This window comes from Sceloporus occidentalis, unplaced genomic scaffold (genome assembly GCF_023333645.1).
Source record: "Sceloporus occidentalis isolate IW3139 unplaced genomic scaffold, rSceOcc1.0.p SCAF_5, whole genome shotgun sequence".
Classification (NCBI taxonomy): Eukaryota; Metazoa; Chordata; class Lepidosauria; order Squamata; family Phrynosomatidae; genus Sceloporus; species Sceloporus occidentalis.
In genome coordinates, this window is record NW_028316985.1 from 156,654,858 (window position 1) to 156,680,576 (window position 25,719).

Consider the following 25,719-nt stretch of genomic DNA (forward strand, 5'->3'; position numbering starts at 1 on the left):
CAACTTGATTATATGCTACATTTTTGGTTATTTGCTTATATGTGTGTTTTTGTTTTTTTGCATTTTGAAAGGAGATGGTTTCATTTGATGTAACTTGCCATTCTGTTTGGTTTCCTTCAAGGCTGCTGTCGTCCCATCTGCCCAATCTCTCAAGCTCACTGACTTTTACTTCAGTGACTTTGAGCTCTCAGATATGGAGACTTCTCTGTGCACAATCCGAATGTTCACTGATCTTAACCTCGTGCAGAATTTCCAGATGAAACATGAGGTGAGAATCTTGTAATATAAGAAGAGTGACCATTTATGTGTGGCAAGTATTTTTCAATTTTAGTTAGAGGTTGTAAATGTGTGGTCCTCCTGGTGTTGTTGAGCTATAGTTCCTAGCATCCCCTAACACTGTCTGTGCTGGCTAGGGCTAGTGATATTTGAATTCCAATACCTGGAGAGTTGCACATTTTCCATCCCTGTTGTATTACATATGGGTAGAAATTGAACAATGGGTTTCAAAACATCCATGAGAAAAATAAGTCTTCTCATCATTAGGAGAGCATTGGTCAATTTTTATGGAGTGATTTTCCCAGTAATTAAACACATTCACATTTGGTGAGACCAGATGAAGAACAATACCTGTCTGCCAGAAGGATTTTTTCTGACTGATCTATCATGATGTTTCAGATCTCCTTCTATTGACAAATGATAATGAAAAAAACAATTTCATAAAATTTCACAAAGAAATGTAAAGACTAAGCGTTAAATCCAATTTTAGAGACATTGAAATGAATTGGACGTCTAAGTCAATAATAATGTAGCTCACATTGGCCTGTTACAGAGAGCCCAAATAAAGCTGCTTCGAGTCACAGTGGAGGTATGGTGTTTCAATGATGCATGCGTCCTATGAGTCCAGAAGCCACATCAAAGCCACGCTCCAGACCTTAGGGCTGGAGCATGGCTTTGGTGCGACTTCTGGACTCTTAGGACGCATGCATCATTGAAACACCATACCTCCACTGTGACTCGAAGCAGCTTTATTTGGGCTGTCTGTAACAGGCCATTGATTTCAATAAGTCATTCTCTAATTGGCACTAAATAGGATCTTGTCCTGAGCACCACAGGCTAATATAAACTATGATTGAACACATGCTTTCTAAAATTACTTCAAAAATCTAGGAGTCTTACTGGGCTGGCTCAAGACATTTTACAGCCTACAGCAAAGCGAATCATACTCCACCAAGCTCAAGATGCTTAAGTAGTATCTAAAACTGCAGTGAAGTAGGTAATCCAATAAACACTATTCCTGGAAGCAAAAGACAATAAAAACAATACAAATAAATGTTATGACACATCAAGTCTGCGACCCAAGATGATTGCTTCATTCTGCCCCTATGCAAATTCTGCATTCATTGAGATTTAACATACTACATTGAAGTATGTCAATTCTAGGTCTAAACAAATAGCAACATCAATTTTTCATGGCATTAGCCATACCTCCCCCCTTTGCAATGCAAGTACACATGCTAAAATTTCCATGGCAAGTTAAAAATACCATGTACATAAATAATATAGTAAAGTAATACCTTATAATAGTTAAAGAACAATGATAATATATTATAAACTTGACTAACAACTAATAATTTGGTACCTAATAAAATGAAACCCAGTATGAGATGCCTGGTCTAACTGTTAATTTTGTTCACCACAGAAATTGTAGCCTTCAACTTTGATTTGTCACTAGTTTTTTTCAGATTTCTAATTAGCATAACCAATAGGTTCTGTCCAAAAGACTGAATGATGATACACCACTATAAATACTTAAAAAGGACTCATCTGTTTCACTTTGCTTAACATTGTATTTATAAAGTAGGGGTTGGAAAAGTAACTTTCCCAGATTCTTGCATTAAAAAAACTTGCTATTTCTGTGCAACATACTTCAGAGAGAAAGGCACAGATCAGCTGCAGCTGAAACTCAGAAATGAAGAAACAAAAAACAATCCATAACATTTTATTTATTTTTTTCTTCTACAAACCTATTTTGTAGTAATTTAAAATTCTATGTACTAAATCCAATATTAACCCCAACTAGAGAAGACTCACTGAAGTGAATGTGACTTCATAGTCACTATTAACATTAGGTCCCACTGAGTTCAATGGGTCTTAGTACAGTTGATACTAAAATTAGACATAGTTTTATCATTTTAATATATAATTTTTTACAAGTGGGGTAAGCAAAAAGTGTAGCGGTAACTATGATCAAACTATGATTAAAATATGTATGACCCAACAATATTACATTAAAGGATTGTATGTATCATATTTCTCCTTATTACTCCCTTTGAGTTAAAATATATCAGTTCCACGAAGAAAGCCTTAGAATATATGTGCCATACTGATGATGAACAGAATTTGGAATTTGAGTCAGTAAATGGAAAGTATGTTGAGGTGTAAAAGTAAAATGTGCTATTTTTAACTGATGAATTATGTTTTTTTTAAAGGTCCTTTGCAGATGGATTTTAAGTGTGAGGAAAAATTATCGGAAAAATGTTGCCTATCACAATTGGAGGCATGCATTTAACACAGCTCAGTGTATGTTTGCTGCTTTAAAGTCAGGGAAGATTCAGGTATGCTTGGATATGTTTATGTTATAGTCCTTCAGAAAATTTCTTTTAGACACCAGTTACTTCCATACTGAAGTCTTTACTAAGGAGTTATTTATAGGTCTCCACATGATGAATCCCTGAGAATTCAACTTTAATCCAAAACACACTGCAGAAATAATCCAGTTTGAGACAACTTCAACTGCCCTGGCTCAGTGCTAGGAAATCCTAAGAGTTGTAATTTCTTGTGGCATCAGAGCTGTCTGACAGAAAAGGCTAAATATTTCACAAAACTACAGTTTCCAGAATTCCCTAGTATTGCGCCAGGGCTGTTAAAGCCAAACTGGATTATTTCTGCAGTGTGTTTTGGACTTTTGTGAAGGTTGCTATGTGTCCATCACAGCCTTCCTGGATTCACTGGCATCTGTAAGCTTGAAAAAGTACTATAAAAAAACCCTAAAAACAAAACAAAGGTAGCTGTATAAGCCATAAGAAAAATGCTAAAATCCATATTAACCTTCATCAGATTACCCAAAAGGCTAAACAAAAAAAGTGTATAGGCTTCTGAGATTTCTACATCTCCTCATCAGTAATTGCTTCTGAAAGGTTGTTGCTGTAGCTACAAACGTCTCAGTTTGCATGCTATGTTGTTCATAGAGTTCTGAGCATACATGAAACTGAAGCTGAATGAAAACATGCAGACTGAATCATATGGCAATGCCATTTGATGTGTCAGAGGTGGGGTTCCTTTGACTCTCCAGATGTTGTGGACCACAACTCCCACAGTCCCTTACCATTACACATGCTGTGTGGGGTTGCTGGGAGTTGTAGGGCAAAACACTTCACTACCAAAAGTTTTCCATCCCTGATCTGGGTGAAGCAAGTTGTTAGATTTATGTTCTATGAGTCAGTTGCCCTATTCTAACAGTGCTGGGACCCAGTATGCATATGGAGCACTGCACAGCTGGCAATTAAGCAAGCAAGCCTCATTAGTCTTGGCATACACTCCATGCTTGGAACATTCAGCTCAGCCCTACAGGAAATCAGAGTCCCCCAAAGAGGTGGGCCACAGAAGGGCAAAGAACAAAGCAGAAGCCCTCAATCTGTCAAACCAGGGAGAGCCTTTTCAAATGCTGCCTCTTTGTTGGTAGCTGTATTTATTCAGTGGCAAAGTGTAAAAATGTATTTGTTTAAAATCTGAAAGCTTGAGATTCTCATGAACCTTAGCTATTGCCTACTTATGTTTGTAATAAGCTAGATTTTTGAGTATTTTATATTCTATGTTGGTGTACTTATAACCAATGAGAAAAGAAAATCTTGATGTAACATTTTGTACAACAGACATTTTCGTTCTGAGGGAGTTTTTGGGAGGCAGGGCCGGAGCTATTATTCAGAGTAGATACTATTATCTTTTACCCCAAAAAATAATGTTTACAAAAACAAAACAAAATCCAACAATTTTCTGTTTAAATAAGCATATCAAACTGTATATGCACTTAACATACCCATAGTCAGAAAAGGAAAAAAGTAATGTATCCATTGATGTCACATCCAGATTGTTAGCAATTGTAATCCTATCTTTTCCTGCATTTCATAACACACAGAACAAGCTTACTGATGTTGAGGTACTATCTTTGCTGATCGCAGCACTGAGCCATGATTTAGATCACAGAGGGGTGAACAATTCTTACATACAGAGGTGAGTAAAGTAAAAGTAAGAAGAGAACAGATTGGGTTTGGGAGACATTTAAGCTCTCTAATTTAAATTGGATACATAATATACGTGTCTGCCAGTTACAGCTTCTTTTGAACTATGAATTAGGGGAGCCTCATGGAGAATCTTTAGCAAACAGGGAAAAGCAAAGTTGATTAGGCAAGTGAGCAAGCCTGGAAGTATTTATAGGAGTCAAAAAGTATCCTGCTCTAATTTTTTGGTTTAGCCCTCTGTCAGTGGAAAAAAAAAATACTGACTATACAATCTGGTATTAGGAACAGATGTTACCCCAGGAGTGCCATGCAATAATAAACAGCCTGGTGGTTGACATTATGAGGTATGATATAGTTTAGAAGTGCAAACAAACAAGCAAGCAAGAAAGCATTGATTGAGACCTTCTCTTATCTAGCAAAACAATATAACTGCATTGTAGTCATTGGGATCAATAGTATGCCACAACTTAAAGTAACTAAAGCTTTTACAAGCAGTATATAGTTTTTAAGAAGCTTAAAGCAACATATTTTGATAAATTTCAGTTTTCTGTTAAATTTGCCAACTTACTGGAGAAAAATCATTTTTTACTTGTTTCTAGGTCATTCATACACAAATATTGTGTAATTTCATTATCATAAAAAAAAGACAAATAATGAAGTTGGAATAGATGGCCCTTGCAGTCACTTTTGACTCTATTATTTTTGTTTGTGTGTGAGAGAGAAGGCACAATATCAAGTTTTGAAGAACTTGATCCATAATCCACCAAAACAAGACAGTGGAGCTTTGAAAGCTTGCACAGTGTATTTTATGCTTTGGAGTCCCCCCCACCCAAAAAAAAATTGCTGCTTGTGAATTATGTATTTTGTTATGTGGCTAATATGGGTAACCATGAATATTTTAATCCCTGGGATGTTTATGATTATGAAGTTTATGTGGGAAGGTGCATTAAATTTAAGCATACCTTCTGGATTATTACAGTCAGCCCTCCATATCCGCAGATTTTGCATCCATGGATTCAACCATCCATGGGTTGAAAATACTCCCCCCCCACAAAAAAAAAAAAAAAAAACAACCCAAATGCAAACCTTGATTTTGTCATTTTATATAAGGGACACTATTTTACTACCCCATTATATATAACAGGATATGAGCATCTATGGATTTTAGTATCCACAGTGGGTCATGGAACCAAACCCCAGCAGATACCAAGGGCCCATTATAACATCATGAGCTGCAGCATTTGGAACTCTGTGTCACTGTATATATGGTGGTTGAAGGAGGAATATTGCTGTTGTTGCTGTGTGCCTTCAGGGTGTTTCTGGCTTATTCACCCAAAAGTGAACCTGTAACAAGGTCTTCTTGGCACGAATTGTTCTTAGGGCCCTTCCTCTGGGGCCAAGAAAGTGTAGCTTGCCCAAGGTCACCTAGTGGCTCTCCCTGACCAAGGGACTGGAACCTTGGTCTCAGGATTCTTCATCCAACACTCAAACCAGTACACCATGCTTGCTCTCAATCATTGGGCCCTTGGTATCCTCTGGAGTTTGGTTCCAGGGCCCGCTGTGGATATCAAAATCCATTGATGCTGAAGTTGGTGTGTCTTATATAAAATGATAAAATCAAGGTTTGCTTTTTGAAATGTATATGTTTTTGGAATATTTTCAAATATGGATGCTTGAATGCATGGATAAAAAAAAAATCCATGGATATAGAGGGCTGGCTGTATTTTAGTTCAGATTAGTACATACTGTCTTCACGTGAGAAGAAAGGTATGCTCTTCTCTCTGTACCCACCTCCTTCTTCTCACTCTTCTTTCATGCACATCCAGCAGCCTGCAAAGGGTAGAACCAGTTGTTTTAAAACTGTGTGTATGTGTTTAGGATTATATTATTTTTTCAGAGTCATCTGGAGATGTACCATTATCCTTCCAAAAATGTTCTGGGAAATATTGTCAACAACAAAGCTTTCATACGTAGCACAAAGCAGACTATTGCATTTTCATAACATTTTCCATTTGGACTAAAAATGGTTCTAGTGCTTTTTGTTTTTTTCAAAGAATTCCCCCAGGCTAGTACAGATAGATTAAATTGTAGATTAATGTTGCCCTTTGTGGATTGTGGGATCAAGGAGACTTGGGATGCTTGGCTTCTTAGAAGCAAGTTTTTGATGTTGTTTTGTATGTGTGTGTGTGTGTGTGTTTGTGTGAAAAAGCTGCAAGCAGTGGCAAACAAAAATTACATGAAACAGATTTGAATTTAAAAATATCTTTACTGGCATAAAGCTTCCTCCCTTTCCTTCTTCCTCCAACCCCATTTACTAGGAATTGTGTATGGAAACAACAGAGATGAGAATGGTGTTTACTTGATCACATCAATTAAATGGTTCCAACTCTTTCAGTTGAAAGAATTACTGTTTTGGACTATGTAAGTCCCAGAATCACCCAGCCAAAATTGATCTCCCACAGGATCTGATAAAAAGACCATCTAATCCAACATGTCTTACTACAACTGCCAAATGCCTCTATCAAGCTCAGAAGAAGGATGTGAGGGAGGTAGACACGCCATGTTCCCAGCATCTGATAATCAGAGATGGCTGGCCTTTCAACTTAGACATTCCATTCTTAGCCATCATGGGTAACAATAATAGATCTATTTGTTGTGGACTTCTTGAATATTTAATGAACAACATATGTTGCCTTTGTAGTGCAAGAATGGGCAATGTGAGGCGTGTGAACCCAGTGCATATCCTCCAGGCTGTGTTGAGGGCTCTTGTTTGCTCCTGCTGCTAGAACAACTACCACTGAAAATTGGCAGAAACTGTACAAAATCCCAGCATTTGGAGCTTTCCTTTCCCAAAGAGAGGTGTTCTGTTGAGCAGACTGATACAATTCAGAGTATACTGTGCAATATACTGTCCCTCTATCACAGAGAACCACTAGTTGTTTTGGTGTGTCTTGAGTAGTAGCAAGAACCACAGCTACTGGGCTTGTTGGAGATCCAGCCCCAAATAATTTCTCACTTCCAGGGCAATATTTGATTTGAGAACAGAAGAACAGCTATGCTGGTTCAGACTGGTGAGCTGTCTTGTCCATCTTTCTGTTCAGGTGTACAAAAGAGTGGCCAATCACTGTGCTTGTGAGAATCCTACAAACAATACATGAAGACAACTGCACCCTTCAGCTTGGGTCCTCCAATAACTGATACACAGATTTTTGCAAAAGTATCCTCACTCTCAACCTGTCATTGATTGTAGAAGTTATTTCACTAGACAAAATTTGGGCTAGCCCAAATTCAAACCCAAACCCAACTTGGACGGGGTACATCCCAATTACACTTGAATTCTACCCAAGTTATTGTAGTTTTCTTTTTTACACTGTCCTATCAACATAGAACATAATACTTTTTCTATTAAAAAAAAAGTTCTGTACTGAATGTTAAGCTGACCTCAACCAGCTGGCCCATGGTTACTGAATCAGATCTGTGGCTATTCCAGGAGGGATGCTAGTGGCAATTTTTATTTAAAATCTCCACTATTCTCTCTGCAGTTCTTTTTTGTGGTGTCTCTATGGTCCCAAAATGCATGCATGGTGAACGTTTGCAATAATCTCAGCTTGGATGATTAGCATGGATTGTTTCTAGTAGTATCCTAACTTTCAAAGCCAAAGCACAAGCTCAGGGACAACACTTCAGGGTGTGGGAATGGGGGGGGGGGGACATGGTCCTGAATGAGAGATATTTTATTCGCTACCCTGGAAAGATGAAATGTGTCAATTTCAAGTGAAATGGGTCATTGTATTATTTGAAACAGTGCAAAAAACTGTTTGATCAGAGTCACCGGTGTTGGAAAAGAAATATGTGTAGCCCCATGTTCAGCTCTCTTAAAAGCTGGAAGTGGCAAATGATGTCTTCTATCTGCTTTTTGCTTTTCAGGAGTGAGCACCCACTTGCACAGCTATATTGCCACTCAATCATGGAACATCACCATTTCGACCAGTGCCTGATGATCCTGAACACTCCAGTAAATGACACGCAGTTGTGTGTGCACTAGAGGGAAACCTTGTGTGGTTCACTTTTATTTTTAGTTTTGGATGGGTTCCCAGACTTAGGCATTCTTAAATGTTTTTATATTCCTTTTTGGGAAAAGAAAGGAAAGACAGCCATTCTGAGACCTACCAAGCTTTTCTGAATACCAGCTGATAAGCTCAGGGGACTTTGCTGATGTTGTTTTCAGGACCTGAAGCAAAATAAACTTTCATGGCTAAAACCTCTGGCTAATCTTTCCATGGAGCCAGAATTACTGTCAAATATTGTTGAATATTGCACAGCAGCAATACACGCCCTTCTGATATTATTCTCTCCAAGAGTCTCCAAATAGTTGCAAAACCAGATACCTGTTCATGTACTATTATCCAGTGGAACAAAGATTTAAAAATCTTTGCAGCTCACAAAGATAATTTGAGATATGTTTTCATAGTAATTTTTTTTAAAAAAAAATAAAATTAATAGAAAACAGACTCAGAATGAATCTGAAAGTCTGCATTACAGAAAGTAAGATTTATACAGTTAGGGGCAAGTGCTCTTGTTCTGCAATATGCGTTGGTACATTAGATTGCCTCATACCAGGGCAACAGCTTAAAACAATGAAGTTGTTTTAATGTCAGAGTTCAGAAAACATATTTATTTGGAAATCCTCAGTAACCATGCTAGTTGGGGCATTTTGGGAGCAGTAATCTAAAAAAGTTATATTTCCAAGCTCTGGTTAATGTAGATACATCATACAAGCATATGCATAAGTGAATACATGAGGAATTAGCAGGGCACATTCTGCTCACATCAGGCAAGCAATGGGTTTACTCTCTTACAAGTGTGAAATGCTGCAGTAACATATGAGTATTTAGGCCTAAATCCAGTTGTTAGTCTGACCCACTGAATCAATTGATCACTGCCAGTTAGCAATGAATGTGCTATCACATTGCTTCAGTGAGTTTATTTTATCTGGGACTGTTGCATTTGGATTTAGACCTTAATATCAAAGATAGCTACACAGAAAGGTGGTTGTTGTTATTATTATTATTATTATTATTATTATTATTAACATTTATTTATAGAGTGCTGTAAAGTTTGCACAGGACTTTACATAGTAAAGGTCAAAGAAAAAAAGAAGAATGAAAAACCTGCCAAGTATTACATGATTAAAATATCTCTAAAATAATACTAATTAGTATACAATAAGGTACTCTTAATATACAAAAGGTGCTCTTAAAATAATAACATTGCTTTGGAGTTGGTTAAAATGGGGTACCATTTCGCCTAGTTTCCCTGGTTGCAGTGGTTTCACCCATTGATCCTCCCGATATTTTGGATTTCATCTTCCAGAAATCCCAGCCAGTGTGGCCAATGCTCAAGAATTCTGGGAGTTGAAGTCTAAAAAAATACAGATAGCAATAGCAATAGCAAGTACAGTGTGCCTTTGATTTGTGCAGGGGATCTGTTCTGGACCCCTCCGTGTAAGGCAAATAGCTTGTGCATTATGTATGGCGTGGTGTGGTACAGTGCACGCGCCATGAATGCATGCACAATTACAACCTCATTGTGCAGCTTTCAGCGTTAGCTGAAAGCCGTGTAAAAGGCACCCACGTATGACGCAGGCACACTGTACATTTCTGTACCACATATCAGTGCATTTAAGCACTCCCTAAGCAGTTTACAATGTGTAAGCTAATTGCCCCCAATAAGCTGGGTACTCATTTTAGGGACCTTGGAAGGATGCAAGGCTGAGTCATCCCTGAGCCCCTGGCTGGTATTGAACTCACAACCTAGTGGTTTGTGAGTGAGTGGTTGCAGTATAGGCATTTAATCACTGTGCCATCAGAGCTGGTGCAGAGGTTAAATGAGCAACAGTTGAGAATCACAGCTCTAGAGGGGAAAAGAATTATCCCAATAGTTTGTTGGCAGTGGAGGTCAATCTTAGAAGTCACCATAATACTACTTTCTTTCCCTGCAAGAGGTTTTGTGTCTTTGTTGCTGCCATTGCCACTATCACTATACAGTGGTAGCAGCAGTCACTCTATTAGGAACTTAACCATTTTGCATCCATTTTATTCTGGGACACTGTGGAAGAAAAATAGCAGGCACCATAAAAGGTCATACTGGGGGGAAAGTTGACAAAATGGACTTTTATTTTAAGTAGGAGTGAGATAAATAAAAATCTCAGAATGATCTGAAAACAGTGTCCTCTGGAAGAAAATTGGCTCAGCTAAATGTCAAGGTCCATAAGCCCAAACAGATGTCTAGCAAGCAACAGCCCTTTAGAGTTTCGCAAATAGTTCAGCTACCCAATCTGATGATATGTAACACTTATGTTCCTTTCTCTCTGCCTGTTTGTCTTTCTATATTACAAACAATAATGTCCAAAGCAGAAGGAAAATTAGTACTTCCCAGTTAAAAAGCTCAATGAAGAAATGATTTAATATACAGTTTAATTATCCATTTATTTTATTGATTATATTTGGGGATTTTTCTCCATGTTAGTTTTATTGGCAGCCTTGGAACTGGTTTATTTGTGTTCTGTTCTTGTATCCAGCATTGTCTCATATACAAATTAAATAAAAATATGACGCTGCTGGACAATGCTGTATATGTATTTATGGGTGTTAAAACTGACTTGATGTTTCCTGTTTTGAAGGGAAACCAGATTCTTGGTGGTCTTTCTGTTGAAGAATATAAGGCAACTCTGAAAATGATCAAACAAGCCATTCTTGCCACAGACCTTGCACTGTACATTAAGTAAGTTTCAGTTACTTTGTTATGAATAAGTCCCAGCTATGAAAACATCATAGTTCAATCTTTCTTCTTTTCTTTCTTGGAGATTCTCTCTATTTTAAATAGACAGGTGTATAGCAACTTCTTTGCAGAGTTCAATAAATATTCCTTTTTTTTTTAATTTTAAGGAGAAGAGGAGAGTTTTTTGACCTTCTGAGGAAGAAACAGTTTAACTTGGAAGACCCTTATCAAAAGGAACTATTTCTGTAAGTAAAAAAAGTACTTCTACTGCCTTTTACAATATAATTTCTGACTTTTTCTACAGTTTTATTTATAATTCTTAGCATTAGGCCAGAATACTGGTCACAGGACCTTTAGTTTAATTGAATGGCTGACTTGAGTTGGCCTGTTAGATGACAGAAAGAAATTATATTGTGCATATAGCTGAACAACCAGCTTCTGATAGTTATGTAACCCCTCATTTTTTTTTTTTTGCTCAACACAGGGTGTAAAAGGCTTGATAAAATGCCATATTGTTCCTTAACTGAAGCTGCATTGTCCCGAAGCACTGATCTGTTAACTTTTTATATTCAGGAAGGTTATTCATGAGTAACAGTTAAGTTAAAGTTACAATAGCTGTGCCCCTGGGGAACCAGTATGGAAGCTAAGCTGATATATTTATCATGCAATAGAACAACTCTGTTTTGATGGCAGTACCTGTAACAAGAAATGGGAATGATTCCAGAGTTTGAGCAGGTTATTTATTTGTTTGAACTGTACAGCTCCAAGATTTTATCAGCTAGCCTGTCTATGCAGTCCCAAAACATACCTTGTCCAAGCTTTGAGTAATTCAGATGGCTTCTGCATGTGAGCCTAGATTGAATGGCAAAAAAATGTCCTCCAGATGTTTGGGGATTCAATTTCCAGAAGCCCTGACCAATGGGAGCTTGATGGATTATTAGAGTTCTTGTCCTCTGAAACGTCTGGGAGGCCAGAGGTTTCCCAGGGGTGGTGATGCCCTGGTTATATAAATCAAACAAATACAAAAGGGAAAGGTCACGTCTCTACCACAGATATATAAACCACATAAGACCTTCTTTTTGGTTGCAAGTTGTTCTGCATTTTTATATTCCTATTCATTTGTTCTCCATATTGGCTGAACATCCTAGTTCTGTTAATGTTACTGCAGCTTGCTCCATTCATTTCTTTCAGTATGCAAACTTTTGATCTATTTCACTGCTTAGTAGTGCTCTAGTTAAAAAGATTTCTCAATTGTCACATTTGGACATCTGAATTAAAACTAGTGTGCCATCTGAACTTGTTCCTTGGGCCTTCACTACATTCCAGTTGGGTTGCTGTAATGCACTCTATGGGGTTCTGCCTTTGAAGAGTGTTTGGAAACATCCACTGGTCCAATGAGCTGAAGCCAGATTGCTAGTGGGTACTGAAAACAAGGAGCATACCACTTCCTTATTTCAACAGCTTCACTGGCTGATGGTCTGTTTCCAGGTGCAATTCAAAGTGCTTGTTTTCACCTATGAAACCCTAGATGACTGGGGCCCAGACCATTTGAAGGACCCTATCTTCTGCTAAGAGGCTGCCTTCTCTCTAATATCTGCAGGGGTGGCACTTCTCTATCCCATCATCTTCATAGGCACGGTTGGTGAAACTAGAGAAGAAGAACCTCTCTGTGGCTGCTCCCACACTTTGGAACTCCTTCCCTAGGGAAGTTAGGAAGTTTGGAAGTAATTTGTTTTCCTTTCAGACTTTTTCCCCCCAGCAAGTCTTTTAAAATGGATTTTAAAAGTCTTTTATGGTGCTGCACTGCTTTTCATCTATTAAAGTAAGATTTTAAATGAATTTAATTATCTTCTTATTGAATACTCCTTTAATCATAGTTTTGTATATTTTAAATTATGTTTCAACTGTATGCGTTTTTGTTGTATTTTCTTCCTTTTTGTAAGGTGCCTTGAGTCTTAGTTTGGGAGAAAGGCCAGTTATAAACCAAGTGATGGATGGATGGGTGAATGTATAAAAATTTACTTAGGCCACGGCTGGCCATATGCAGAGGTTTTGACAGTTGCATAAATCTCATTTCAGCACATTGAAACTGTATGGTTCCTTAAGGCTTTTGCCTCCTTGCTGGGATAGGAATTTAAAACAGCTCATTGCTGCCAGCAGTTGTGCCATTTTTTGTCTTGGAATCTGGCATCCATTCTCTTTATGAAGCCATGGAAAGTATTAGATTTTAATTTTGGCAAGGGTAGCCCAAAAGCTGACTTGATCAGAGATGGAACCAACCATATATACCATCCTTCCATAAACTAGGTCCCTTAAAATCTGTTGGACTACATCTCTAATCACTCACAGAAAATATGGTTAATGGCATGCTGGTTGTAGTGCAGCACATATGAAGGATCTAGGGAGGCTAATCTTGTATAATGGAAAAATCTGAGGTTGAATTAGGATGTCTACATAGCCAAAGAAGAATACATAAGAATAAAAAGGGTGTCTGGGTACAACATGCTAGAAGCTGGAGTAAGTATTGACAGAATTAGGAGAAAAAGATCGTAATCTTAAGAGAAAAGTTAAAATACTGAGTGTCCATGGGGAAAAGGAAAATAAAAAAGTTGGTAGTGAAATGGAATATCTTGGGAGAAGGAATGACTGGCTGGTGTAGGCTGAAACACTGAACAGAACCACTCCATGTTGCAACATTTTACTAAGGCCCTACCTGTTACGAACATTTAAAAAATATTTTTATTTATAGAATCTTACTATGCCTCAGTCCCCAATGAGCCCCAAGGCAATTAAATATTAAATACATGGCTAAAAACAGTTTAAAACAAACTATTCTTTTAAAATAGTTATAAATCTACAGGCCGCTTCACTTTTCCAAAATCTTATTTTACATAATTTGGCAAAATATGCTAAAGTGTATTTTTTAAAAGAAAAAAGAAGAAAAGAAAAAAGAAATGTATAAAATCATACCTTCTTTCTACAGGGCAATGCTGATGACTGCGTGTGACCTGTCAGCAATAACAAAACCATGGCCAGTTCAGCAACGGGTAAATTTCTGTCCAAAGCATAACCAATCTCTTTTTAAAAACTCTCTAAAAGTTAGCCCCTCACTTTCCCCAAACTTCTTTCTAATAAATATCCTGCCATTTGAACCTGCTGTATTTTTTAATTACCAAAAGAACTGTATTTTTAAGGAGCTATCATGTTGCAAAGCCCTTACATTGTGGGCTTTTGCAAAGACTTATTACTGATGGTTTGTAGAGTTCTACCTTAGAACCTATAAGCACATGAACAAGGAAGAAAAATGCACAGCTTGACTTAGTGGCTGTGCTGAATGGAAGCTATAGTCCAAACTCTGAGATAACCCACAAACTATTTCAAGGAGTGGATATATTGCTAAAGGGAGAGCTGCTCTAACTCCCATCATCATCTGGCTAAGTGATGTGATAGCTTATCTCACATGTGGCCTTGGAGGCTGCTGGAATGCAGTTTTCTAGTTTGAGAGATCAGCCATGAGGGAGAACTTAAGTCATTTATTTTAGTTTAGTGCAGGCTGCATCTACATTGAAGTAATAATACAGTTTGACACTGCTTTGACTACCATGGCTCAATTATATGGAATTTTGGAGTTTGTAGTTTTGTGGGATATTTAGACTTCTTTGTCAGATAGCCCTGACCAGAATCAAGTACAAATCCCAGGATTCCATAGCAATGAGCCATGTCAGTTAAAGTGGTGTCAAACTGCATTAATTCTGCATTGTAGATGCAACCTCTGTGTATTTACTCTATTTGGGACTAATATTTGGATATATGCCATTTGAGCCTTGCTATATATTCTGTGTGAACATTGTTCAATTTTTTTTCTAATCTTCTTGCAGTTCATCATTTGGGGGAAACATTGTTAATATGATGATTCTACTTATGTGAAATATTTTATTGTTATGATAAAAGAGTAATTAAACTTATTAAGTGGTTGTGATGTTTTGTTTACAAAAACATAGATAGCTGAGCTTGTAGCTGCGGAGTTCTTTGATCAGGGAGATAAAGAGAGAAAAGAACTCAACATAGAGCCAACTGTAAGTAAAACAACCATCTTTAAAGAACATTTTTTTTCTTATTTGCTATTTCTTATTGATTTTAGAACTTATTTTTTCCATATGTAAGAATTTAGATCTCATCATCTAAAATCAAATAATAAATAATAAAATCAAGTATTTTTATCGTTCACTGCACAGCTGATAATGTTCCCCCCACCCCCATGACAACATTAAACCATCTGTTTCATGTGTGGGAAACAGCATCTTAAGGGAAAGTATTGAATTTTTTAGCTTTTTTCATGTGTATAATTTTTCTGTATTTCCAGATCTTTGTTCATGTGACCTTGAAATCACTTCCTTCAGTGATTCCACTTAACAGTATTTGTAGTATTCTATGACAACCCCATGAGGTAGATTATCAGGCCTTCTAGACGTTGTTGAACTACCACTCTCACTACTTTCTGTCCCTTTCTAGGAGAAAGGCAGTATACAAATGAAATAAATACTGGCTGTGCTGACTTAAAGCTGCTCGAAATGCAGTTAACAACACCAGGATGACTGTGTAATTCCCACTCCTGAGACAGATCATTCAAATTACCATTTTAGTGATGGAATGGTTAAAGCAACAGAATTAAATAGATTACTTAGGGGATGCTAGGACTGAAGTGGGATTTGAAATGAAGCTAAACTAGCTTGGCCTGCACTGCCAGAGGACTGTGACTACCATTTAATGCTATATAATGTCAACATGCCTCTCTGATATAAGTTGCTAAACTGGGCCACGTTTTGGCAAGTGCATAATTTGTATTGCTTCAAAGCAAGTTTTATGTGATTTTCAGGATTTAATGAACCGAGAAAAGAAAAACAAAATCCCCAGCATGCAAGTTGGATTCATTGATGCCATCTGCTTACAGCTCTATGAGGTACAGTATATGAAGTGGCTCATATTATTGGAGAGCTTACGACTCTCCAATCTCTCCAGGGAGCCCTTGTAGTGCAGTGATTAAATATCAGTACTGCAGCCATTCACAGCCACAGTTGTGAGTTCGATCCCAGGGACTCCAAGGTCACTCAGTGTGGCATCCTTCTGTAGGTCGCTAAAATGAGTACCCAACTTGTTGGGGGCAATTAGCTTACACATTGTAAACTGCTTAGGGGGTGCTTAAGTGCACTGATAAGCGGTATAGAAATGTACTTGCTATTGCTGTGCTTTATCGCTCACAAAAAAAGGCCAGTTCCCTTTCCCCTTGGACCACCACAGCCACACACCCTCCCAAACCAGCTGAGAGTTCATTTTGACTTGCCTAAGCACTGGTTTCACTCAAAATATAGGGGCAGCTTGGGACCATAAAACTGGATTTGGATGCCCCTGCAGTCTGTGAGTCACTTGTAGTGCCCTCACCCCCCAGGTCTTGAAGTACTGAATTCAAAATTACATGTGCTACTCAAAAGGCTTAAGGCACAAGTAGTAGAGATAAAACTACATGCATACATTTAGGGTTATAAGATCAAGGCACCAAATCCTTAATGTAGGGCTGGCCAGTGTACCCATCAGATGTTGTTACACTCCCCTAACTCACCAACAGTCCAACATCATGTAGATGGCTTAGGCCGAAATCATGCATGGAACACTGTAGTGGATGATGTAAACATTTTGCATCTGGTTATGGGGACATAGCCAAACACTGTCGTGCATGTCCCTCACCCCACTCTGTGCCAGATGAACTTCAATGTATTGGAGAGGAGACTTTAGCCATTGCAGAAAGTTGGAGGTTTTTTCTGATCAAATTGGAATAGTACTATCATTCTGAACCTGTCGTTCTGGGTTTGGCCCAAAGTAGATGGTAGCTGGGGAGTATATTTCTTTCACTGGAACCTTAAAAGGAAACCCTGAATTGTTGTGTTTATTTCCTTGAAATTTGCAATTCATTTGTAGATGAGATCTGAAACAAATGGTCAGACAGATACAGGGGTGCAGATATCTATGGTTTTTTTTTTAATTTATTTATATACCGCTATTCCAAAGATCATAGCGGTGAACAGCAAGTAAGCTAATTAGCAAGTAAGCTAATTTGCCCCCAACAGTCTGGGTACTCATTTTAGCGACCTCGGAAGGATGCAAGCCTGAGTCGAGCTTGGGCCCTTTTGCTGGTCTTGAACTCGCAACCTTGTGGTTTCGAGTGAATGGCTGCAGTACAGGCATTTAACCACTGCGCCACCAGGGCCCTGGTGAATATGCTTAAAAGAGAGCTGGGAAAGAAAAGAGAATAGCAGTTGGAATTCATGGCAGACAGAAGCAGTACAAGAGAGTTGGAACTGGGGGAGTACCTTGGGGGTCTGGGGAGTGAATTTTCCCTGGTAGAACCCCTATTGCCCCAACTGTGTTGTCTTTCTATATAACTTGATGCCATAAATTCCAAATCAGGCTAGGAAGCAGGAAAACGTGTTTCTGCATGATTACTTCCTATTAAAAGCATCAGAGTTGATGCCGATCTGTCTAGTGCAATACACATTATTTGGTGAGCCCTTCTATTTCTTAGGAAATTTGATTCCATGCTTGCCTTAAGACTCTTAATAATATCTACTTAGAACAATTGCTAATACTTTATTAGCTACTTAGTTATGTTTGCATAACTCATGTCTCCTTTCCCAAACTCCTCCACCCACTTTAAGAGCTAGCATCTGGATTGTGTGAAAGAGGTCCATTCAGCTTCTGATCAGAGCAGGAGGAGATGGATGTTTCCAACCCTATGCTGCCAGCAAATCAGGCTTGGACAAGGCCCCGTGACAGGGATCTGATTGTTGCAGCCTTGGTTACTGGCTAAAGTAGATGAAAGCATTTTCCTCCTTGCACCCTGATTGGCAGCTGAATGGACCACTTTCACCTGATCTGGCTACTGGCTCTTAAGTTAGGCTGTGGGGGTCTTTCACAATTTTACAGGAAAACTATGGCCGGAAATGCACAGGCCAAATAAGGCAGCTTCTGGCCACTTTGAAGGCATGGTGTTTTCATGATGCATGCCCCCAAAGTGGCCGGGAGCTGCTCTGAGACCACGCTAAGGTGGTAAAAGGCAGACCTTTAAGGAGTGAAAATAATCATCTCCTGTTGGTGGCTGGTTTGAGACTGTGGTGACGGCTCACTTCGGGAGTGAACCATGTCATTGTGGTCCCAGCCTGATTATGGCCCAAATGGCCAGAGGCCATTCCTTCTGGGCTATGTACTTCGACCCTACGTAATTTTACTGAACACATAGCAGTTATGGATCTGTAACTTCAGTACTGAATACCAGCCTATCTCTCTCCAAGAAATCTTGATTGACACTTACTTACCCATGCTTGTTTTAATCATTTGAAGCACATAAATTACATTAATGAAAAGAAAGTATTCAAATATCTTCTGCTTTTTAAATCTCACTTGACTAGTTACTCCAGAGTAATTTACTCATCACAGGAGACTAGTGAGTGCCTATGTATAGAAAGTCTGATCCAGATGGCTGTAATTGCAGCAGTTAAGAGCACAAGAAGCTGCCTTATACATTGGCATCCTGCTAGTGATTTACGTGTGTGTAAGTCCCTTTTTTTTGACTGGGTGGAGAGGGCCAGTCTCCTGTGCGCCACTAAAAAACCTTCATGCCTGTCAAATGTCATGGTTTAAGAAGGACTACTGCTTCGGCTACTTAACTGAGAGAGGGGGCGGGGAGTGGGCAGCAATTCAGACCATAAAAGATCTGGCTTTTCTGAGATCCTAGAAGAAGAAAAAGGTAGGCATACTCCATTTAAGAATGCATCCTTATTTCTTTCACCCAACCAAACTGAGATCAGTTCCTTCTCTGTAGTCTGAAGAGCCACCTCCTGCCTCCCTCCCCCAACAATAAGCAACAGGGATTGGCAGCTACTGAGCATTGGGAGGACATGGAGCTGCATGTACAAAGCTGTGATCTCATATAGGATCTTGGCCATACTGACTATTGCTCCACCTAGCCCAGTCTTGTTATCTTTGAATGGCAGTGGCAATGGCTCTCCAGGGTTTCAGCCTTACTTGTTATTCATTTTATATTCTTGTTATTCCCTATTTAGCCATACTTTGGAAGCCATACTTAGCTTCAAGAATTGGATGAGATCAGATGTGTGGTGGTGGTGGTGATGCAGTTAGATACTGCAGGCCTTTACTAGGAGCATGCAAACTTTTCTGGGTTTACTGTTAGCATCACAAGGACTGCTATTTCCAAAACATTCCTAGCAGCTCCTGAGCCCTAAACAAGAGCGATCTCCCTGCTCCTATCCAATCTTTATTGGTGTGATCTGCTTTTCTATTTCAGGCGCTGACACACATATCAGAAGCCTGCTGTCCTTTGTTGGAGGGCTGCAGAAAGAACAGGCAAAAGTGGCAAGCTTTAGCTGAGCAGCAGGAAAGTAACTTGATCAACGGGGAAAGTAACCAGCCAAAGCGGAACTGAGATAGCACTTCATTCAGAAATGCTGGTTTACAAAGAAGATATTTATACAGAGTAATTTGGAGATACTTAGCATTTTGCTAGACACTGTATGAAATAGATGTATAATTTGCCACTGCTGTATTTTAAATAATGAGAGATATATATTTTTGCACAGCATTGGGAATCGCAATAAGGTTGTTTTTATGTGTACTATTGTATCATATTTGTATATTTTCAATGTTTCATTCATATGAAAGAGGACAGATCTGCATTTAGCAGGCACAGTTTTATATGACAGTATGGAAAGGGAGAGTTTCTAGGACTGCTTTGGGAGCCTCCTGGCTCAGTTGTACATAGTTTGTTTTGATCAATGGCCAGTACCTTAAAGATTACTATATTTGGCACCTTTTTCATTCCTTTGTATTGTCTGGATTTTTAGGGCGTTGTTTTTGTTTTGTTTTTTGTTTGCTTTTTGTTAAATTTAAATAATGAAAGAACAATGTTGGCTCTGGCCATGGAGAAATACAGTAGCCCATGATCATTGCAGAGACTGCTGGCTCTGATAAATCTAGCTCCAAAGAAAGCCAATGTTTTCAGAGACAAACATACTGACCTCCAGAGAGGGCTGAAGCACAGTCTTTTGAGGTAACACACTGCATCTGTGCCTTTATCTGCCATGAGAGAGTCAGACTAGATTCTGTTCCCCCCCCTTCAACAACGAGATTTCATCAGAAATGCATCCCTCAGCCATGACATGTCCATGTTTACCTTACTGTGACCAGTCACAAAACAAAGACAAGTATGTGCTGTAGCAAATAGATGACTTCTGGGGCATCTCTTTTAAAAATCTACTAAGCATGCCATCTAGTTTTACTCAGAGTGGTTCAAGTAAATGAAGATGAGCTAATAAAGTACTGAGATCAACAAGCAGAAGAGCATAAAGATCTTTAGAAATGGTGTAAACTTTGTGAAGAGTATGATAGAACATCACAGCTCAAAATTCCAGGTGTCTAAGGAAGAATATTTCAGATGCAAAACTGGGACAAGTGGGGAGTAACGACACAGGGAAAAGAAATGACTGCATGGATATCGGATCTGCTTTTTATGGGATTGTTCTTCAGTGGGCAAGCATATTGGCATTCTGCCTGTGGAAATAATGGAATGGAGAAGGAGATGATGGTAGTGATGTGAGCGAATAAAGAAACTCAGGCTTATTCCAAAGTATGAGAAATTGTTCTGGATATTGTAAAACAGAATTGAATTAAGGAGCTCCGAGTTCAGAAATAACTGAGACTACTTAAAAACAACTGTTCGTAATTGCAGAGAGGTTTTATAAGTGAATGTTGGAAAGAAGAATGTTTTGAGGGTTTTCATGAGACCAGTTAACTTGGAACCATCAAAACCACAAAGTCTTAAAGCACTGAGCACAAATGGAAACAGCACAGAGCACTTCAGAAAGCCACGACTTCCCAAAGATAGTTTTAAATAAGTCAAAGAACATTAGTTCAAGAAAAGAGCATAGACAAAACAAATCTCAAAATACCATGTCATTGCTTGCAACCAATAATGTTGCCATGTCAAAAACAAGGATTTGATTGGTATGATTTATTTATGGATTTGACTATGGGTACATACGAATATCTAAAAATATAATTCTGACATCTATAAAACCTTTCAGGGAAAGTTGCCCTTAGGAAAAATACATATTGTCAAAAATTTTACACTGATTTTTGCTTAGTATTGAAAAAATGTGTATTTGTGTCTCTTTTGAGAGTGTGACGTGAGCCTCTCAAAGTAACTGCAGTTCTCTACTGTAATTCTTAAAGTAGGATCAATCCTTCTCTTCAAAGACACTCTAGTTTCGTCATGAAGCACAATCTGGTTTCACAGCACTTTGTGTTTATGACTTCACATCAAGAGTGAGCAACGATGGCTTTCCAGATCTTTTGGGCCTACATTTGCCATTAGCCTTAACTGTATAGTGAGGAATTATGGGAGTAATTTGAATCCTAAATTCTATTAGTTGCAAATAGAGTAGTCCTGTTGAATAAATGGTACTGGCAGTAGTGCCATCTTACCAAATTGCCATTGATTCCCTGAGTATGTTTTAGTTGGGACTAACATGAGGATTTAAGCAAGGAATAAGAATCTTGCTTGATAATAAGGTTGGCTGGAATCCTGAGTCAGCTACTTGCTTTTTACACCATTTTAAGGTGGGTAGAAGCACAGTTTTGGTGCGGAACATGCCAGACATTGTCCCAACTGCTTGCACCAGATCCAGTGTTTGGAATGTATGTTGTCCAAATAGGACGATGACAGAATTAGGGTTGGGGGCTTGGGAACTGTTGGCCCATGGAGACAAGATCTAAGTATCTTAACCCAGAATTAAGTAACTTGTGACCCTTCTGATGTTACAGGTCTGCAGTTCCCATTATGCTTCACCACCGGCTATGCTGGTTAGGACTGACGTCCAACAACATCTGGCCAAACTTTGCCTACCTGTGTCTTTGTCCTTTTTATAATAAGAGGAAGAGCAATTCCCAAATGATTAGCAGCTGATTTTACTACCATAGCAGGAAGAGCAACTAACCTGTGTAGCATGTGGTGGTTATTTGAGAAAGCTTCCCTAAACCACTTGCATCTGTCCTTTAAATTAGCACTGCTGCCACTTCAGTTTTTATCACCTGGGAGATGCTGTTCAATAATGTTGTAGTCTGATATGGAATATCTGTATATTATAACAGTGGGCCATGAAATAATCCTGTTAGGGCCATGAGTACATGGCAGTCTCCCTTGCATGTACATATGTCCTTTATCTGGTGCTGCAGGGGTTGGTATTCCCTTCCTCTCTCTGCAGCCCTTCTCAACTTATGGACTGGACAGACCGCCCCAAAAGGGTGGCCTGCAGCCACCTGTTTTTACCCTGGATGGAGGCCACACCAACCAAATGGTGCGGCCTCTGTAAGGACGGGTTCTTTCTGGGATGCCATTGGCGCCCTCATGCACACCAATGATATACGTGTGGCATGGCACCATTTGGATGCAGCCCTGTGTGGACGGTGGTGAGCCATGATGGCGCTCAGACAGCCGTACAGTTTGGCCTTAAACAGCATTTATGCCCTACAGTTTGGCCTTAAACAGCATGCACATGCTCCAATCCCCCGAACCTTAAAATCAGCCTCAGGCCAGCGCAAGGTACCACTCTGTACCGGGCCTTAGTTAACAGCCTCTGAAGCATACTAAAGTACCATTCCACACCTCCTGGGAAATGGGCAGGATGGCAGAACCATCTTACTACATCTCCATAACTAGACAGAAAATGATGACATTCACACTGAGATCACTCACCCATATCTAAAGACTCAAGGTCACTTTGGTCATTCAGGCCAGAAGAAAAAAAATTGGTTCAGGCCTTCTCCAGAATTGTACTTTTCCTGTCAGCAATGTATTGGGCAGTTGCTGTTTGAAAGCATGTCAAAACACTTCCTGCATATAGAAACCTGACTTGTGAAAAAGAGTAAGGTAAAAACTAGCTCCCTGACAAAACAGTTAATGGTGCAGGATGTTCTGTATTTTATGCTCAGTCTGCCACCTCTGGTTTCAAGGAGTACACTGCAGGAAATATTATACTATGTGGTGTTACAATGCATTTGGATTATCTGTAAAGGGGATTCAAATACTCCACTAAGCAAGTCATCCCCACCTTCATAAATGCTGTTTAAGGCCAAACTCTAGGATCTGAAGAAATCAGTGACACAGAATTTCTTTAACTTGTTCAGCTTTTATGCATTTATTTCCAGAGAACCCACTGTCTGATGTCTGATTACTATCTATATAGTAGGCGGGGGGGAAGGGGGGATGAGGCACCAAAGGCAAAGGTTGGGTCCTTCACCCATCATTCTTTGGAGATCAATATACACCTCTGGGATATCACAAAGATCTTGGCATAAACAAGAAAAACATACTCTTCCAAAGTAACTGCAGCATTTCTAGCTCTAGGCAGTTCAGGAAAATAAAATAAAAATTGCAGCTCTACTGAACTATGTCAGAAAATGAAGAAAGCACCAAGCTGTTTCTCTGTGTATGGGTGGGCTGAACGAAATAAATCTTTGTTGGCATTGTGTAACACAATTATAACATTAAAATATATTGTTTTAGTGATTTGCCATACTCACCAAATGCTGTATAAGCACAAGCACGCAACAAATAAAATGTCACTGTGGAGGTCCCCACTCTCATCTAGGCCTGAATTGCTATCCGCTTTGTGGCTACACTAGTTTCATAATAGTCTGGTCTCATTTAATTTTTAAGTTGGTTGTGCAGTGGACAGCAGTATAAAACCATGTTTATTAAATGAATGGGTTCATGAAAAAAGGCCTACAAGATCCTGGGAGCAGCCATTGAGAAGGCCCTCTTCTGTGTTCCCACCAGAGTTAGCTGAGAGGATGATGAGATGGAAAGAAGGCTCTTTTAGAAGATCTCAAAACACAGGAAGGTTCATATGAGAGAATACAATCCTTCAGATAACCTGGACCTGAATCTAAACACTTTCACAGTATAAACCATGTGTAGATATGTGTAGTAAAAGAATGCCAAAATATTAGTGCTGGACTGAAGATCTGCACTTCTTTTACACATCTGGAAAGCCATTCTCCCCACCACATATCCCATTTAGCAGGGTGTTCTTACCCCTTGTTTGGAAGATTCTGGAAGCTGGAGGAGCCACCATAGAAAGAAGATGGAGAGGTCCAGTTCCACTGGGCTATTTGAAGACCACAAAATCTCAAGCCTATAGATGTCTGTATCTATGCTCAAGATTGGCTTTCTTGTCTAGTTAATAGGTTGCCTTTAATCAGTGAAAGTGTGGCATCCTGGTGATTGCCACATTTTCCAGCTGTGAGTTTGTCAGTTAAAAGTCCTTGCTTTGTCTCCCTAATCACTGAACAATTACTATATTTTCCATTTATACACATGTGTATGATTAAAAAGAATAATAAGAAACCACTGGGTTGACCTTTTAAACATACTTTGCTTGTACTGTTTGTACTGCTGATGATAAATCAATATAATCTCATCAGTTCCCAGTGTCCTGCGGCATTCTAAAGCTAAGTAGGTCGCCCCATGCTGTTAGCAGATCAGTGCCGAGAAATGAGAGCCAAATGGCAACATGCATTTCCTCTGAGTAAGGTATTTTAATATTGCTTGGTGCCTCTCTTCAGCAGGATAGTTCAGAAAACCATATGTGAATGTGTGCATTAATGTTCCCATAGTATTCGATCTGCATACCATCTTCTGAAATAGATTCCTCCCTTGAAAAGGGTAGCACAAATTGAAAGGTCATGAATTAAATTACCTCATTGATCAACATATTTTAGCACTTTAATCATATGAAAATGTGGATTGTTTATATATCTATATCAATATAGGTCAAGGGAAGTAATAGTACCACTTTATTCCACTTTGGTCAGGCCACACCTGTAATACTGCATCCAATTTTGAGCAGCACAATTCAAAAAGGATGTTGACAAGTTGGAGCATGTCCAGAGGAGAACATGTCCTATGAAGAGAGACTTGGGGAGCTGGGTATGTTTAGCCTGGAGAAGACAGTGAGTGGAACACACTCGCTTGGAGAGTAGTGGAGTCTCCCTCTTCGGAGGTTTTTAAACAGGCTGGATGGCCATCTGTTGGGGATGCTTTGATCGTGTGTTCCTGCTGGGCAAGGGGTTGGACTGGATGGCCCTTGAGGTCTCTTCCAGCTCTGATTTTTATATATAAAAACCAAGATCCTCCATTGTCAACATAACTACAATAATTGAGCTCTGTCATACTTATGTTTGATAATATCACAATCCAAAACCCTGCCTGATAGCTCCCTCACTAAAGCATTTCCTGCATGTTGGAGACAAGGGCACTCAGAAATGACCTCTGGAATGTTCTCCCAGTTGTGGAGCACATTGACAACAGGCAGCTGGAGAGATTCCTCAGGATCCTGCCACAACTACTTTTCTCAAAGCATCCTTCTGCATTCATGGATTAAACCTTAATTCAGATGATGTGCTGGCAAGGATTCGGGGAGAATTGCATCCTGAAATTTTAGTCTTTATAAGAAGCATTTTAAGTATAATTTTAAAGGAATTACCTCACAAGCAAAACGTATATTGGTTACTT

The 25,719-nt window shown here is 39.1% G+C and overlaps 1 protein-coding gene across 7 annotated transcripts in view; it reads left to right on the plus strand.

The window, feature by feature from the left end:
- Positions 1 to 23,793, plus strand: part of PDE5A (phosphodiesterase 5A) — a 95,411-nt gene extending 71,618 nt beyond the window's left edge. For all 7 annotated transcript variants that reach the window (XM_089525874.1, XM_089525876.1, XM_089525878.1 and 4 more), the window contains 10 exons: positions 122 to 268; positions 2,490 to 2,615; positions 4,196 to 4,290; positions 8,226 to 8,313; positions 10,981 to 11,081; positions 11,246 to 11,323; positions 14,062 to 14,125; positions 15,080 to 15,154; positions 15,955 to 16,038; positions 19,435 to 23,793. In XM_089525874.1, coding sequence (XP_089382000.1) covers positions 122 to 268; positions 2,490 to 2,615; positions 4,196 to 4,290; positions 8,226 to 8,313; positions 10,981 to 11,081; positions 11,246 to 11,323; positions 14,062 to 14,125; positions 15,080 to 15,154; positions 15,955 to 16,038; positions 19,435 to 19,572 — 996 coding nt within the window. In that variant the 3' untranslated portion in view covers positions 19,573 to 23,793. The remainder of the gene's footprint in view (positions 1 to 121; positions 269 to 2,489; positions 2,616 to 4,195; positions 4,291 to 8,225; positions 8,314 to 10,980; positions 11,082 to 11,245; positions 11,324 to 14,061; positions 14,126 to 15,079; positions 15,155 to 15,954; positions 16,039 to 19,434) is intronic.
- The last annotated feature ends 1,926 nt before the right edge of the window (positions 23,794 to 25,719 follow it).